At 39.6% G+C, this 16,053-nt stretch overlaps 1 protein-coding gene across 21 annotated transcripts in view; it reads left to right on the plus strand.

Moving 5' to 3' along the window:
• DMD (dystrophin) overlaps positions 1–16,053 on the plus strand; it is a 1,045,484-nt gene that overhangs the window by 980,259 nt on the left and 49,172 nt on the right. For all 21 annotated transcript variants that reach the window (XM_068179791.1, XM_068179794.1, XM_068179795.1 and 18 more), the window contains 3 exons: positions 4,747–4,948; positions 8,326–8,411; positions 11,009–11,166. In XM_068179791.1, coding sequence (XP_068035892.1) covers positions 4,747–4,948; positions 8,326–8,411; positions 11,009–11,166 — 446 coding nt within the window. The remainder of the gene's footprint in view (positions 1–4,746; positions 4,949–8,325; positions 8,412–11,008; positions 11,167–16,053) is intronic.

Genomic DNA, 16,053 nt, shown 5'->3' on the forward strand with positions numbered 1-16,053 from the left:
GTGGGAGAAAATCTGCTGCACAACAGTGGCTGGGGAAGAGGAGGGGAAATACGTGAGAGAAACAATTCTGCAGACACCAAGGTCAGTGCAGAAGGAGGGGGAGGAGATGCTCCAGGCACCAGAGCTGAGATTCCTCTGCAGCATGTGGAGAAGACCATGGTGAGGCAGCTGTGCCCCTGCTGCCTGTAGAGCTCCCCAGTAGAGCAAATACCCACCTGCAGCCTGTGGAGAACCCCATGCCAGAGCAGGTGGGTGCCCGAAGGAGGCTGTGACCAATGTGGAACACACGCTGGAGCAGGCTCATGGCAGGAATTTTGAAATCTTGGTGAGGAGCCCACGCTGGAGCAGGTTTGCTGGCAGCACTGTCTGTTCCCCAAGGACTGAATCCTGTGGGAGGGATCCACTCAGGAGCAGTTTGTGAAGAACTGCAGCCAGTGGGAAGAAACTTGCGTTGGAGCAGTTTGTAGAGGACTGTCTCCCGTGGGAGACTGCACAGTGGAGCAGGGGAAGAGTGTGAGGAATCCTCCCACTGAGGACAAAGCAGCAGCAGAAACAACATGTGATGAATTGACTGCAGCCTCCATTCCCCTGCTGCTGCTGCAGGGGAGGAGGTAGAGAATTTGGGAGTGAAGTTGACCCTTGGAAGAAGGGAGGAATTGGGGGATGTGTTTTAAGATTTAAGATTTATTACTCATTATCCTCCTCTGATTTGATTGGTGATGAATTCAGTTGATTCTCCCGAGTCGAGTCTATTTTGCCTGTGACAGTAACTCGTGAGTGATCCATCCCTGTCCTTATTTTGACCCGTGAGCATTTCGGTGTATTTTCCCTCCCCTGTCCAGCTGAGCAAGCTGAAGTCAGTTCATCTCTTGAGGTTACATTTAGGTAAATTTTCAGAGAATTGATGCTCTCAGAGACGTGCAGTGGCGCTTACACTGATTACTCTAGCACATTCTTCATACTTGTATCTAAGGAGAAGTATTTAAGGAATTTGGTTAGCAGGCTTTGTTCTTACAAATATTTTTGCCTGGAGACACCATCATTATATTTGTGTATTCTATCATTTCAGTGTCGCTTGTGAACTCAGTTCAATTAGGTTTTTTTAAAACCTGAAGTCATTACAAAATTATTTTTCTACATTTTGGCAATAGTAGAATTCGAGCACAGTGCTGGGTTTCAGGGCTCCTACGCAAAGCCAAAATCCCACTTGCAGTAGGTGCTACTTTCAGCTCTTAATTTTAATTTATGTTTTAAAATTTCAGGAGTTTTTAGAGAGATATATATATCCATATGTGCATATATATATATATATCTTCTTTACTGCAAACTTCATAGAAAACAGCAATTTTGTCTACTGAGGAGTACTCTAAAAATGTGTGTTTTATAGAAGGCCTGCAGAAGTAAAGGTACAGCCTATTTCTCAGTGTCAAGAATAGAAACACTTCAGAAAGGGAGCTGTACTTAAACTTTACTTCTTATCAGTTCATAAATCAGCTCAATGAATATTCAGACACTAGGATGTTAAACCTAAAGAAGAATGTGGAAAATAGCAATCCTTAACAAGTAAATGCTTATGTGTTATTTAGTGTGTGGCTTTATCATTTCAGCCTTCAAAACTGGTGAGCATGCCAGGTGTAACAATTGCATCAGATTTGGTAAATGTACTGATTCCTTTGATAATCACATCAAAGCATGATAACTTTCTTGTTTTGCTACTTTTAAAGATCTGATCTTCAAGAGCAAACCACATCAGGACATCATGATGTCAATAAAATGAGATGTATTCACAAACTTTTCTTGGAAATGCAGCAAAAGAAAATATACAAGAACTTCTGCTAGGGGTCTTTTTTCCATTAATTGTATGCAGACTAGATTAAACATATTTGTTTAATGTGTCAGCCTGCAGCAGCAGATTACAGAGAAGATGATCTTGCATTCTGGGAGAACCATTTATACTTTTTATTACCAGCCATATGTTGAGTTTTCCCTAAGTTCAGTTTGTGACCTCTAGAGTGCACTTTCTCCTGCCCGTTAATTGTCATTTCTGTCCTTCAACTGGTTACTTATTCCATGTTGTCTTTTATACTTCTCCTGCAATCTGGCAGTGTCTAGTTAAAAACATCCTAACCTCTTCTCTATTGCCTTAGAGGCCAAAGAAATATTTATATAAATGACTTAGACTTCAGAGTAAGCTAGAAGCCACTGCTCACAGAGATTTTGGAGGCAGTTTTGGAATTTTAAATAGAAAAGTGCAAAAGGGTGGCAGAGGACCTGCCCCAGAGAACCAGAAGTGCAAAGCATAAAATGCTGTGGTTTATTTCAAGTAAAGCTTTTCAAATCACTGCATGGTGCCAAATACTCAGCTCTTCAATACATATCTGACTGTGGAGCTTGTCTTGTGCAAGTTGGTCATTCACAGGACCTCCATATCTACTTTAAGAAAATAAATATTCAGTTCTCTGTTCTGGGAGAAGACCCCACACACATATTTCTTAAGTCTTGGTGGGAAAGATGAAGGAGGATCGTAATGTGATGAAGGCCAGAGCCTTCCTTTTTCCCACAAAAAGAGGTTCCCTAAAGCAGAACGTGTTGGCAAGCGCTTTTTGCTTGTTAGGAGATAACTGTGTATTACAAACTTCAGGATAGGACAGGAGGCTGATGAAGAGTGGGCTGAAAGGCTTTTCAGAATGTGCTGTTTATTAACGGGAAGAGCTTTCACAAAGTGGAATGACCCATGTTTAGCAGTAGCTGCATATATAATTATGCTGCCACTCAAGACGCCTGAGGGGTTCATTTAATTACCGTTGATTCGTAGTCTCAAAGGAACTGAGAGTTCAGCCTAAAGCTCAGTTATAGGTGTTGTGAGGGCTCTGCTCTATTTTCAATTTGACTAATGAATTCTTAGAAGAAAAGCATCTTTCTGAGACGCTCAGGAACAGATCTGATGCTTTTGCAGAATATAACACTGATCTTAGCATAGCCATATTTTTAATGCTAGTACGTTAAATATAATATTCCAAAATACTTTATTTTAATAAATATCTATATGCTAATGTGAAAAAAAACTAAAACTCCAATAAAACTCTGCACAAAATCACAGAGTCAAAGTTAAATTTCTTGGTGTAATAATAGGGATAGCATTCCAAGCTTTCCTTATTCACTCTAGCACTAGGTATGTTAGGCCCAGAGGATGAAATTTTCAGAAGTGCTTAAGGGATTTAGTAGCAGAAGTCCCTATTGATTTCCAATGAAATGTATACTCTTGAAATTCTTTTGGCAATTGCAAAATCCCAGCGTACTGTCCAAGCAGCATTGCGAACCAGCCCTGTGGGCAGCTAAAGTATTTCTCATCTCCCACTAGGACATCAAAGGGGCAGTTTCATCCTGGGTAAAATAGGATACTCAAGTGTCAATTTGCCAAATGGGCCCTTAAGCAGGATCAAATTCTAAAAATATTCCTATATGGTGTTCTGCATTTAGCCTCCGCTCATTATGTAGATTTTTTTTTTATGTTATTAAGAGATGCTGCTTACCAGAACTCAAGAAAGCACATTTTTTATTCCAGTGAGAGAAAAACTGGTCTTGAAGTTGAGTCAGTTCATTTTCCAGTTTTGTGAAGAATTTCTTGGATGATTTTGGGCAGTTCATTTTGGACCAGATGCTACTGCCTTGGGTCATATTACATTGTGCTGCACTACGTGACTGCTCATGGTATGAGCAAGATTAACAGCATCTGGGCCTCAACATCCCCATTGCTCACACCCTGGAAGTTCACTGCAAGGAGTTACGAAGTGGTTTCCTGTGGCTGCCGGAAGATTGTCATCAAGCATCTCATCTTTCTGATTTCCTTTGTTCTTGTTCCTGCCTTACTTTGTAAACCAACATCCCGTGATTTTGTATGCTCTAAGTGTGTTGCTGCTTGGTGATGTTAGTTTGCAGAGGTTAAGAGCAGAGAAAGGGAAGTTTAGTTTTGCCCTGGACATCCACATTTCAAAATTCAACTGACTTAAACTGGAACAAAAATCAAGTTTTTAAATGTCTGTGACAAAAAACTCTGTTGCATGTTGACTAATAAGTTTGAACATGCCTTACTCTGTAAAGCCATAGAGGTATTTATAATTATACATGCTATTCAGAATTAAAAATGGATCTATTTAATTAATAAATATTGGAACAGGACATTTAGTGTTTCCAGAACCTTCTTTCACTGTCCTCACTAGAGGAAAAGTAACAGAGAGGTTAATCACACTTCAGCTCTGATTTGTTTGCATAGTCCTTGTGGAGTTTGGTTTGGTTAAGATTGCTCGCCTTCTCTAAGAAATGGGCAGTGTATCTCAGGAAAGCTGATGACCTGTGCTATGGTGAGAGCACGTTTGGTGAATGCAGTAATCAAATATTAGCATGTCTATCTGTAGGAACATAAAGCACGAAATGCATAGTTATTACTTGCACAGTAATTTGTGTAATATTTCCATAGGACCCAAGAGTATAATAAGTACTTTACAGCTAAAAATTAAACTGATACACATTGGTCTCTAAGGCCACAGCTAAATAACCGTGCATCTGTAGGAATCCTGAAACCAGTCTTGCATGTGACTTTCAGAGGACATTTTACATCCTCTGGCCAGGCACATAAGTCAAGTACAATGCTCTATTTACTTCTTGGATTTGGGTAATACAACCACTGTTTCTCTTCTGTCTTAATGGTTGTGGATTTTTTTTTTTTTTTTATTATTATTCCCACAGTGGATCTCCTGAGTCTGTCTGCTGCCTGTGATGCCTTGGATCAGCACAACCTCAAGCAGAATGACCAGCCAATGGATATTCTGCAGATCATTAACTGCCTGACCACCATTTACGATCGACTGGAGCAAGAGCACAATAACCTGGTCAACGTTCCCCTCTGCGTGGACATGTGCCTCAACTGGCTTCTGAATGTCTACGACACGTATGTATGGGGGACTCTGGACATGGGAAAGCTCCAGAAGCTTTCCCAGTAGCACGAGGGGAGGGGGAAGGTGTACTGAGCTGTTTGCCTCATTATAGCGTGGGTGGCTTGGAGCTGAAAAAAAGGGTAGTTGAAGTGAAAGTTTAATAAACCTAATGGTTTAATGGCTGCATTTAGCTGAATCAATACAGCCCTTGGTTAGGCTTACAATCCTGGATTTACTAAGCTATGTAATGAGAGAGCTGGAAGACAAATTTTTAAGCAGATTTTTGTGTTCAGACCAATTCTGTGACTGCATGTCTGTCCACAGTAGGTCATGACTTTACATTGTATTTTAATTTATTTTGATAAAGAAATTCAAGAGAATTATCAAGAAGCAACAGAATGAACACCATATAAACTCGACTGTCTATACCTCTGGATGTTAAACCTTTGCAAATATGTCAATTTTCTATAGCTTTTAATCTGTCATTCTTTTTCAAAGATGGAAGAGGGTCATCTCTTGTCTAATGTGCTTACAACCCTTAGCTGTAAGAAGATTTGAGAAACATTTAATTCAAAATTAATTAATTTTAGAAAGTGTACCCATCAGTATAAACACAACAGACTAAATATACCTGAAGAAAATTTATGGGTATTCCTTTTAAGTGGGTTAATGATACTGCTCATGATGCATAGGCAAATTCCAACATGTTTGTAAGCTCATTTTAGAATAAGCCATTATATTTGTATTTGGTGAATTTAATTTTTAAAAAGTCAGTTGTGTGTTCATAAAGTTTTTATCAGCCACTTGCAGCCAGACATGCTCATTTCTGTGGCAGAATAAACATTTACCTGTAGAATTGGAAGGTCATGGGACAATTACTGTATTTCCATTGACATTTTGAACCATACTGTTGTTATAGGGCCATAACATTGTTCTTCCATCCAACCTTTGTCACAGCAGTGAAGCTTCAGTGATCACCTGCAAAAAAAAGTACAGATTTGTACAGATCATGTCTTCCTGAAGGATCACCTCCAATAAGTCAGTTTTTTGTGACATCCCCTGCAGCAGCTGCAGTATCCTGCGGATTACCCAGATTACATTACATTTATTTTAGTTTACCAGTACTAGGGAAGGGGGCTATATTCATTCAAGAACCAGATTTTATTTGTTTAATCTGCTTTGGCTTTCACGGAACAGTGATCCACTTCTTAGTTACCATGAACCATAAATAACATATAGAGGAAGACTTTCAATTAGTGAAAACAAAATGTGTGTTAGGGATATTATTCTGTATCAGTCACATAAGAGGCAGAGAGGGAACTAAAGATCATGCCACAAGCTGCTCCTAAGATGAACTGTCCAGTTTGGATGTGACATGTGCACTAGCCATGTCCAGTCTAGCTTTCTTTATGTTGCACTGTGCTGCAAGTACAACATTAGAAATTATAATTATCTGCCTCCAGGCAATTTCCTTGGTATGCTGGGGAGCTGCATATTGCAGAGCACAATGGAACACAGAGGTGTGTTATGTGTGAGGAAAGCTTGTAGCTATTTTACCAAAATTCAGGTTAGAATTACACTGGTAAGAGAGAGGTGACCTTGGGGTTACATGTGTTTAGTTTTCATTGTAAACTTAATAGGCAGAGATCAACCAAAGTGCACAGCGCTACCAGAGACGTTTAATTAAATGTACTGCATCTTTACTTTTCTTATAATTGAAAACTGTCATTTGTAAAGATATTAATCAAATTCACAGTCAATGACTGATCTAATTATGGGTACAGCTCTGCAAATCCAGCACATTTCGGATTTGTTTTAATTGATCAGTCACTCATGCTCATTTGCAGTAGCTTGCTAAATTATTGGTTTGACTTGGGAGGAGAGGAGAGTGAACTGAACAACTCATGATTCGTACAAGTTTCAATTTAATTGCCTTGCAGAGCAATCATTATTCTGTATTCTTCTCTTGTATAATTTGCATGAGTCTGGTATTCATCAGGAGGAGTTTCTCAGGGCACAGATGATAATTAATTTGGAAAAGATTTGAGGGAGAAGAGTGAGAGGACCAGAGTGTGGAAAGCATAGGTAAACTACAAATGCTTCTTATTCATGATGAAAAAAGCAAGAATCTTTAATAAAAAGCTGCAAATTCTAAATTTGGCTTTGTCCACAGGTTTCTGTCTGTACCTTTTATAGGGTTTGCAGGGCAGATGTGTGGGTAAATGAGCACTGCTGGCTCCTCAGCTCTTTCTTAGGATTGAAAAGACCACATGCATCTTTACCTGTGGTGCAGCCTGATGCATGACCATGGCCTGCCTCTACTTGATTTATCTTCTTCCCAGTGGGGGCCTTACTGGTGACGCTTCAAAGCTGTTGATAAGTCTCTGCTTCAAAAATGTTTGGTTTAGGCATTACCTTCCTCTTTTGTGTATGTCTTTGTTTGCAATAGATGTTACATATTTGAAATGCTATCAGAAACAAAGGTCTGGGGGGGAAGCCAGCAACTGGAAGTAAATTGAGTTAAAGCAGATGACTGAGAGAAGATGTGAAGGTTTGTCACTGCGTCGCCTGCAGCTCAGAGGAGGATGTTGTTCTCACTGTCACATTAGAAAGCAGAAGTAGTAGCGTGGGCATGTTACAAGGCAGGAGTGACTGTAGGGGGGAGGTTGATAGGCAGCAGGGGCTGGTTGGAGTGTCTCAGCCCCTTGGCACTGCACAGGAGAGGTCTGAGTGCTGCCAGGAAGAGCTCAGAAGCCACACCAAGGTGTTAATGGCATAACAGTACAGCCTGCCTGCCTTGCCATGATTTCTAGGCAGGCTTTATCTTTCACCTGAGCATATTACAAGTGTCTCTGTCACTGCACACTTCTGGCAGAGGCTGCTTTTTTCATGCTTGGCTTCTTGTTGCCTTTTCAGACAAGTCAGGGCATGGCTGACAGACAGTAAGGAAAGACTTTCTAAAAACAACTGCTACATTGGATTTCTGGTGAAAGTAAAGCTATATTGTCTATGGCAAAAGAGCTAGTTTGCTGTTCTCTCAGGGACCTCGTCTCCTCTGAGAATCCCTCAGCAGCAGTTCATAGAGATGCTTGTTCAAGGAAGCATAGTGTAAAGACCCTTTACTCACTTTTTTATAAAAAAGGAGATGAGTAGTTATTTCCTATCAAGACCATTTCACGCAGAATTGATACAACAGCACACTGCAGTTCAGCTATGCCTGTGAAGCCACAGCAATTTTTTATTTTTCTAGCTTAATTAATAACCATCCAGCTTGAGTGTTCTCTGTGAGATTTAATTTATGAAGTTTACAATACTGTAGTGAACTTGGTTATAGGAAACAAATTATGACATGAATGGATTTTTTTATCAGCCATTGTTTCTTTTCCATTAGGGGTCGAACAGGAAGGATCCGTGTCTTGTCTTTCAAAACCGGTGTCATATCCCTATGTAAAGCACACCTGGAAGATAAATATAGATGTAAGTCGATGTAATTATTTTGGGTTTACCTTATGTTTGCGTTTCTGTTTTATTCCTCCTGTTTATTTATTGAATAAACATTTAAATAGCGAACAGAAACATTATTTTAGATATTGTAGATGCAAAGTGTGTTGCTTCACCTTGTACTTTTAAGTTATTTGTTCTCTGTAGTTTTAGGTAATTAAGCTCAGCAATTGCCAAACATTTTTGATCACACCCCTCCCAGCAGAAAAAATTTTGACCATGCACCTCCAATAGATGTAGATCTATTTATAAATTATGTTCATGTACTGGTGTACTAATTTGTTGTCTACATAAAGCATACCAAAAGAAAAAAGTAAATAAGGATGTGATAAAGATTAAATAAACACTATTTTGAAACTTTCAATTGAATTTATTATCTGTACAAAAAGTATTTCTTTACTGCACCCTAATGGATTGTCTTGAGCACTCCCTGAGGCACAAGAACCCCTTTGGACACCTCTGGTTCAGCACACGTTTAGACACAAAAATGCTTGTCTACAGGACACTTGCATGACTATTTTCAAATATATTAACTTTTTAAAATGATTCCCACATTGTGGTCAGTCTTATTATGTACATTGTGTTTAAATATAGTTGCTGCCTTTAAATAAATAAATTATAATAAATAAATGTTAAAGGTGGGCAAATTTTGCGTAATTTAAGAGAGGAAATACTTGGAAAAATTTCACTTGGCAGTCTTAGTTTTACCTGACTAATAAGTCAGTTCACTAGTGAGACTAGGATCCAGAAAAGAACCATTGATAAATGTAGTTCTCAAGAGTAACTTTCTTGTTGAATTAACTGGTAATTCATTCATGCACTTAAAAATACCACTGAAAATCCAACCTAAAGGGTTTGACCCAATACCATTGATCTTCATCAATTGTTATCATTTCACTCTCTACTAATGCTAGCTGAAGAACTCTAAAGAGAAAACAGACAGTACCAACAGCGGGGTCTGTGCATGACAATGTGTAATTGGATCAGATTTTAAGGCAATCACAATGAATGTCACAGTTTAGATTTCTAGATGTTTCATGTGGGTGTTAAGAAAAAGAATTCAGAAAAACTTTTAAGAAAATTAGTACAGATATTTTTCAAAATAATATTTCATCTAAGATTATCAAAGTTATAAAGGAAAGCATTTATTCATATTGTAGATTCTCCTGCAATGTGTGTGCACAGTAATGCATAACCTATTAAGTGTCCCCTAACCTTGCTGAGGACAGTTAATGTTTTAATGACAGGGAATTTTAAAGCTGAATAACTGTGGGAGAGGAAGGAATTGTGTCTGTCATGCTGTGGTCTGGCTTTGCCATCCATGCTGAAGTCATAGTGCAGTTGCCATTAGTGTTGCTGCAAGTATGCAATGACTTGCACCCTTACAATTTTTTGTCTCATTTGTGCAGCAGGGCAGAGTTGGCTGTGCTAGAGCACAAGTCTTAAGGCTTGCAGAGGTGATGGAAGTATTCATCCCAGAATTACTCATTATAAAACTAGACTTTGCAAGAGTGAAATTAATGTAATTAAAAAATAATCCTTTCTCTGTCTGTTCTTTTATTCCTTTGGAAGAAAACAGGTGTCAAAGCAGTGCTAGGAAAGTTATCTTGAGCAGTGCTAGAGCACCTTTATAATTGTGTCCCTGGTGTTGGGTAAAATATTAAAGTGACTCCAAAAAGAGCATTATTTTATTCTAGTCTTATTTTGCTCTCTCTTTTTTTTTTAAACTGTTGAAAAGTAAGGAGAATTTATTCAGGTAATGTATCGTCAACAGATATGTTGCCAAATAAATATTTCATTTACTGATAACCTGTTTTTTCTCTTTATTATGAGTTCTATAACCTCCTCAATATATATGTAGTATTATTAATTCCCACCAAATTAAATTGAGCTTATGAAGGGATAATAATTCTGTAAGGATTCTTTTCTAGAATGATCATGGCATCAAGTGACATCAAGAACATGGCATCAAGTGACATTTCACTTCAGAAGCGAAAAATTAATATGATAATAAAACTTCTGATGGATGGCAGGTTCTGCCATATTGTAATTTTCATTTGATTTTAGAAATTCCCTTGAATTAAAAGATCATTATATATGAAAGTTAGGGAGCTCTTGTTTATTGTTTTAACTCATCTGGAAGAGAAATGGATTCTCTGAGTTGTATGTTGATTACTCAGATTTGAAAAGGTGCTCTATGTTGTATGAAATTATTTTACCATTAAATATTGTTTTTCAGACATCTGTGTTGTGGCTTGAGGATCCTGCTGTTTAGTTAGCTGTGATTGAGTCTCTGCTTCTATTACCAGTAACGACACAGGTGCTGTGTTAGAGTGGCCTTTCTTCCCAGGTACAAGCCAGTAACAGTATTAGAAATTACCACAAGACTCACATTTCACAGAAAAACCCCAGTGTTTTTGGGAGCAGAAGCAGCCAGATGGAAGTCATATTTGTGTTCATGTCCTCCAAGGCTGATGACCGCACCTGTGAGCCTTGGAAACGACGCAAATCTGGGCTGCTTGCCACATCCTGGTGGTGATGCTTGACCTCTGCTGTCCTTCTCCTTCCTCCAGACCTGTTCAAACAAGTGGCAAGTTCCACTGGCTTCTGTGACCAGCGCCGGCTGGGGCTGCTGCTGCACGACTCCATCCAGATCCCCCGGCAGCTGGGGGAGGTGGCCTCCTTCGGGGGCAGCAACATCGAGCCGAGCGTCAGGAGCTGCTTCCAGTTTGTAAGTTCATGTTTTGCTGCCTCTGAATTCTCCACTTGGTATTTTGTCTTGAGCTCACTTATAATTCCGAGGAGGATTGACTATCTGGGATGAGGATTAGGGTACTGCGGGTCATGTGATGGTATTGGCCATTGGCTTATTAAGCTGTTCCTTTGATGAGGTGTATTTGAATTAGCTCAGACAGCAGATAATTGTCACTGGGGCTCCTGTTGGAACTGAACCCTGCAAATGGTGTAAGTCTTTGTTGCAGCAGCTCCTGGCTTTACAGTTTTCTATTGCCCAGCAGTCGATAACTGCTTATTGCTGCTATGTAGTTGAACAGCAGTGGTTTATATGAATTTTGGGCATGTACATACCAGTGGCAGCCAGGTGCCCCGGGGAGCGATAGGCAACCGCCTGCAGTGCTGTCTTGGGGCGAGGAGTGCTCGAAGAGCTCCTTCCACTCCTTGAATGGATACTACCAGTTTTCTTTTAAAGAGTACTGAAAGAATTCCTGTCCTGTCTGTTGAGGAATACACAGCAAACTGGAGGCTCTTTTTCAAACTTGTAAATTATTTAATCTGGGGAGGGAGAGAGTTAAGGGAATTATTCATCCTTATCATAACTACCAGCAGAATGCACAAGATGAAGACAGCTGCTTAATGAAAAGGTAGAGGAGGGGAGGTAATGTATGGTCTGTGATTAACTCTAAATGCATCTTCTACATTACAATGGAAGAAAGCTCTTTTCCCATCTCCTCACTGTCCCTGAGGGATTTTTTTGTTAGCTTGGGGAAGGGGGGAGTTGTTTGCTTTTTTGCCTGCTGCTCAAGTTCCATTATGTAGTAGTTTCAGTTCTGTAGTAAGCAAAACACAGCAAGTGTTTTCAATGAATATTAATGCTTGGAAGTAGACTGCAAACACACAATGACTTCGAAAATAATCTAATTCTAAAATCACCACAAACTTCAGTTCTGGTGGGACATTTACTTTCTGTATTTTTGACATTTCTTTTAACAGATTAATTCTACAGGATTTACCTTTTACTGTTCCTGTCATTCATGCCATGACCTTTTATAATTCTAATCAGTATTTGATGCCATTTCAGAATGAGTGTTTTATAGGGCTATGTCCTGGGTGAATAACCCATGCTCATAAACTGTGCACAGTAATGTTGATAGCTGTGTTAGACCCTGCTGGTGCTTTCAAGCCTTGACTTCCATGTTGAGCTTTCAAGTGACACCAACACAAAATGATTATGCAGCAAATCCATGGTAAAATTTTTGTACAAATGACCTTCCTCAGGAATTAGGTTGTTAGGATTCTGTTGTTTTTCCATGTGAATATCAACAGCACTTTAGAACACCATTGAAAAACTGATAAGGAAAGTGACCTCAGAATCTGGCAAAACCATAGTTTTTTGTAAAGAAGGCTGCCGTTCTGTTTGTTTGCACAGGAATAAAACAACATAAAATCACAGTGATGAAACACACCAAACTCGGGTTTTTTTAAGTAGAAAGAAGACTCTTGGAGATGGTCCTGTACAGGTCTGGGAGTTGGACTCAGTGATTCTTGTGGGTTCCTTCCAACTCAGCTTGTTCTGCGATTCTGTGATTTTGTGATAACTGTTTATTTGAACAAAATGAGTTAGCAACATCGTCATTAGAAATGAAGACGTGCCAGCAGGCTGAAAGCTGTACCACATTCAGCTGCTGGCATTTCTAGGAACAGCCCAAGCACAGCTGGACACAACCTTTGGCATGCTCAGAAATCAGAACATCAGAAAACCTGAAGTTTCTTTCTCTTACCTGCACTGAAAAGTAGATTTTTTTCTTACCTGCAATAGGAGGAATATCATCTTCTCTTTTTTTCCTCCAGATGAAGCTTCATTTTAACTCTCAGAGTGCAAGTTGGTTTCCAATCTAGGCTAGAGCAGAGCAGACAATCTTCTAGGAGGGACAGAAGGGGGGAGGGAGACTGAGATGAGGAGGGGAAATAGAGGAATAGGTGGGATGGAGTCCTAGGCAGAGGAACAGAAATCCAAACATAGGGAAAGCCCTAATGAAAGCGAAGGAGAAGGAATTAAGGAGTGGAAAGGATGACCCTTAGGGAATGACAATAAGAACAGCAGTAAGAATAATAGTGATGAAGGAAACAGTGTGGGTAGAATGTGAGGTCTGCAAGAAAGGATCAGCCAGGAATGCAGATGGGGAAAGAGATAAGAATTTTCCATGAGAAAGGGAGAAGGGGAACACTGAGACATCCTTTTGGTGTAGGATGGTGGGCACCAGGATCCACAGGCTGGGGGACAAACACAGAAGTGTTGGTGGGGGGAGCACAGAGCAGCCCAGGAAATAGGGAGGCTGGAAAATCTGGACAGCCAGGCAGTAATGCTGCTCCCAGAAGCCTCCTGTTACTGGAGCAAGATAATTAATTTTTGTAGAATATTGTGGGGGTGCATAGTTTACATTACTGCATGGAAACTAATTTAAGTCTTTCTTTGTACGCCCACGTTGAGGAATTCTACTTCTTTAGTTTGGGTTTTTTTCTTCCCATTTTTTTCCCTCTTTCTGGTGATGATAAGCCAGCAATATAATTGCAGTCATGTGAGAGTCGCAACAATTGTGTGCTTCAGAAATGGTTCTCCCAGCTCCCTTAGGTTAGGTGCCCTGGCAACGGCCTCGTCTGTCTGCACAGCAGCAGAAAAAAGGGGATGTTTACTGTTCCCAGAGATAACAGGGGAAATCTCTCCTGCTTTTTGAAGAGTGAGTCCTTGGGAACGAGGTTTGGGAAGGGAGGAACCCAGCCCTGATGTTGGCAGCAGCCTTGCCTGCTGCACACCTCTGCTCCTGGGAATTGGGTCCCTTTCTCCTGAGGCTGCTGCTCCAGTCCTCCTGCTACTTCTCCCTCTCCCAGCAGAGACTTGTGCTTTCTGTAGTTTTCTTCATTTGCAGGAAGGTGCTGGTACAAGTTCTTGGGAGGAGAAGGGTATCATGGGACTCATCTTTCCTATTTGGAGTTGAGGGTGTATAATTTCTGCTTTGAGATTTTAAAGAAAAAATACTTTTAAGTTTAGAGAGGAAAGAGCTTGATCCAGTGACCACTTGAAGACTGTATAGCTCTGCTTAAGCTCAGAATGCATCAAAGCAATCTGCAGATCCATGAAAAATTGAGTGAATTCAGCGTTGCTGCAGTGTGAAAGGACTTTCCTTTTAGTTCTGTGATGAGTACGTTTTTTAAGTAAACAGGATAGGGAAATGATATGGAGTGAAGGACACACGGTTTTAATCACAGTGGAAAATTATTAATATGCTTTCCTCATATAGTGTAAACAGGACCTAGGAATTCACATCACTGCCTTGGATGAGTTACTGTGACATTGGGACTTTGAAGAAATATGATGAGAGAGCAGAGTGCAGCTCAGAAGAAAATGTCCCTTGCCATTTCTCAGTAAAATGTTGGATAGTTGGTTCTTGGTTATAAAATGCTTTAAGTATGCTTTCTTTCAAGGATATACTTGAATTAGAGTACTTGATGTTAAAAACTAGAACAGATGAAGCTAAGGAGTAGTAAAATATGTGCAGTTAACTCATACATGTATTTTAAACCTTGTTTTGCTTCATTTTGATGAAGCAAAGTATTTTAATTTTCTGTATTGTATAGTCTTCATTACTAGATTTGTACTTGATCAATGGTAAGGCAAGATCAGGCTGCTTTCTAAAACCATGGAAGTGTGTCCAAATCTGGTGTATTTACTCAGGCAAATAAAATCCAAAATAGAGCTGTCAGTCCTTTTAGGTGGCGTTTGGGTGTTACAAATCCTGGGCCAGGACCCTGAAACTGACTTTGGCCATAAATGCTGTGATTTGAATTGGTTGGACAGTTGTTTCTTGAAGCATTGTTTATTGCTTTTATTTTTGAGCAGTTAGGAAATAGGAGTACCTGTGTACAAATAAGTATACATATAGTTATGTATACAAGTCTATATGAAAATAACTTAAAAGTGTGGTGTTACTGTTGAGGGACTCGATCTCTTTTAAGCGATTCAGGCAGCCCTTGTTTCTATTCATAGGATATTTCTTCTGCTCCTGGCTCTGACAAGAGGGAGCTGGCCAAAGGGAATCAGCAAATCCTTCCTCAAGCTGCTGTGCTGTAAATGTCATAAAACAGCAATTCTGATTTTATTTCAGCAGGATTTTGTGAACCTGTGCCTGACTTTGGAGGCAGTCTTGAAGAGTCCTACAAGTGAACTGCTTTCAAAAGCTATTTTAAAATGGTTTAAGGGGTGGGGATCAGGAAGATGCTGTTCAAGTGTGGATGATATAAAACTACATGTAGATAATATAAAACTACACTAATTCACTCCTGGATTAATGTTATTTTATTTTATTATTCGTTGCCACAACACAAAAAACATTGACTGGCATAGTCAATGCAATCAAGTGAAAATGCAGGAGGGGAAGACAAGGGTGAACAGGGTTAGGTCTGACTCTGGGGAGACAGGGTTGCTGTTACTGGCTGCTCTGCATTTTTAGACTTTAACAAGTCATAAGAATCCCATCCCTTAGTTTTGTTTGTCCAAAACAGTATTTGCTAATGTAAAGCTTTCCACCCGGGGTGAAAAACACCATTCAATTAACAATGTTAATTCATTTCTAGTCAATTTCCTGCACTGCACATAAGCAGAATATAGCTAATCAGAAATGTTATCAGAAATTTCTGCTGTATTATCTGGCTCAGTCTAAAAGCATTCCACATTTTTTATGTAAAATCCCAAGTGTATTTTGTAGCATATTTCCTATTATGGACAGACAAAGTTAATATAGCAGAGGATATTTTTTCAGCTACTAGATAGAGGAAGAGAGAGGGTAGAACAAAAATCTCATCTCCCAAGTATTGCATAAAGATG

The sequence above is a fragment of the Anomalospiza imberbis genome, chromosome 2, assembly GCF_031753505.1.
Source record: "Anomalospiza imberbis isolate Cuckoo-Finch-1a 21T00152 chromosome 2, ASM3175350v1, whole genome shotgun sequence".
Taxonomy (NCBI): Eukaryota; Metazoa; Chordata; class Aves; order Passeriformes; family Viduidae; genus Anomalospiza; species Anomalospiza imberbis.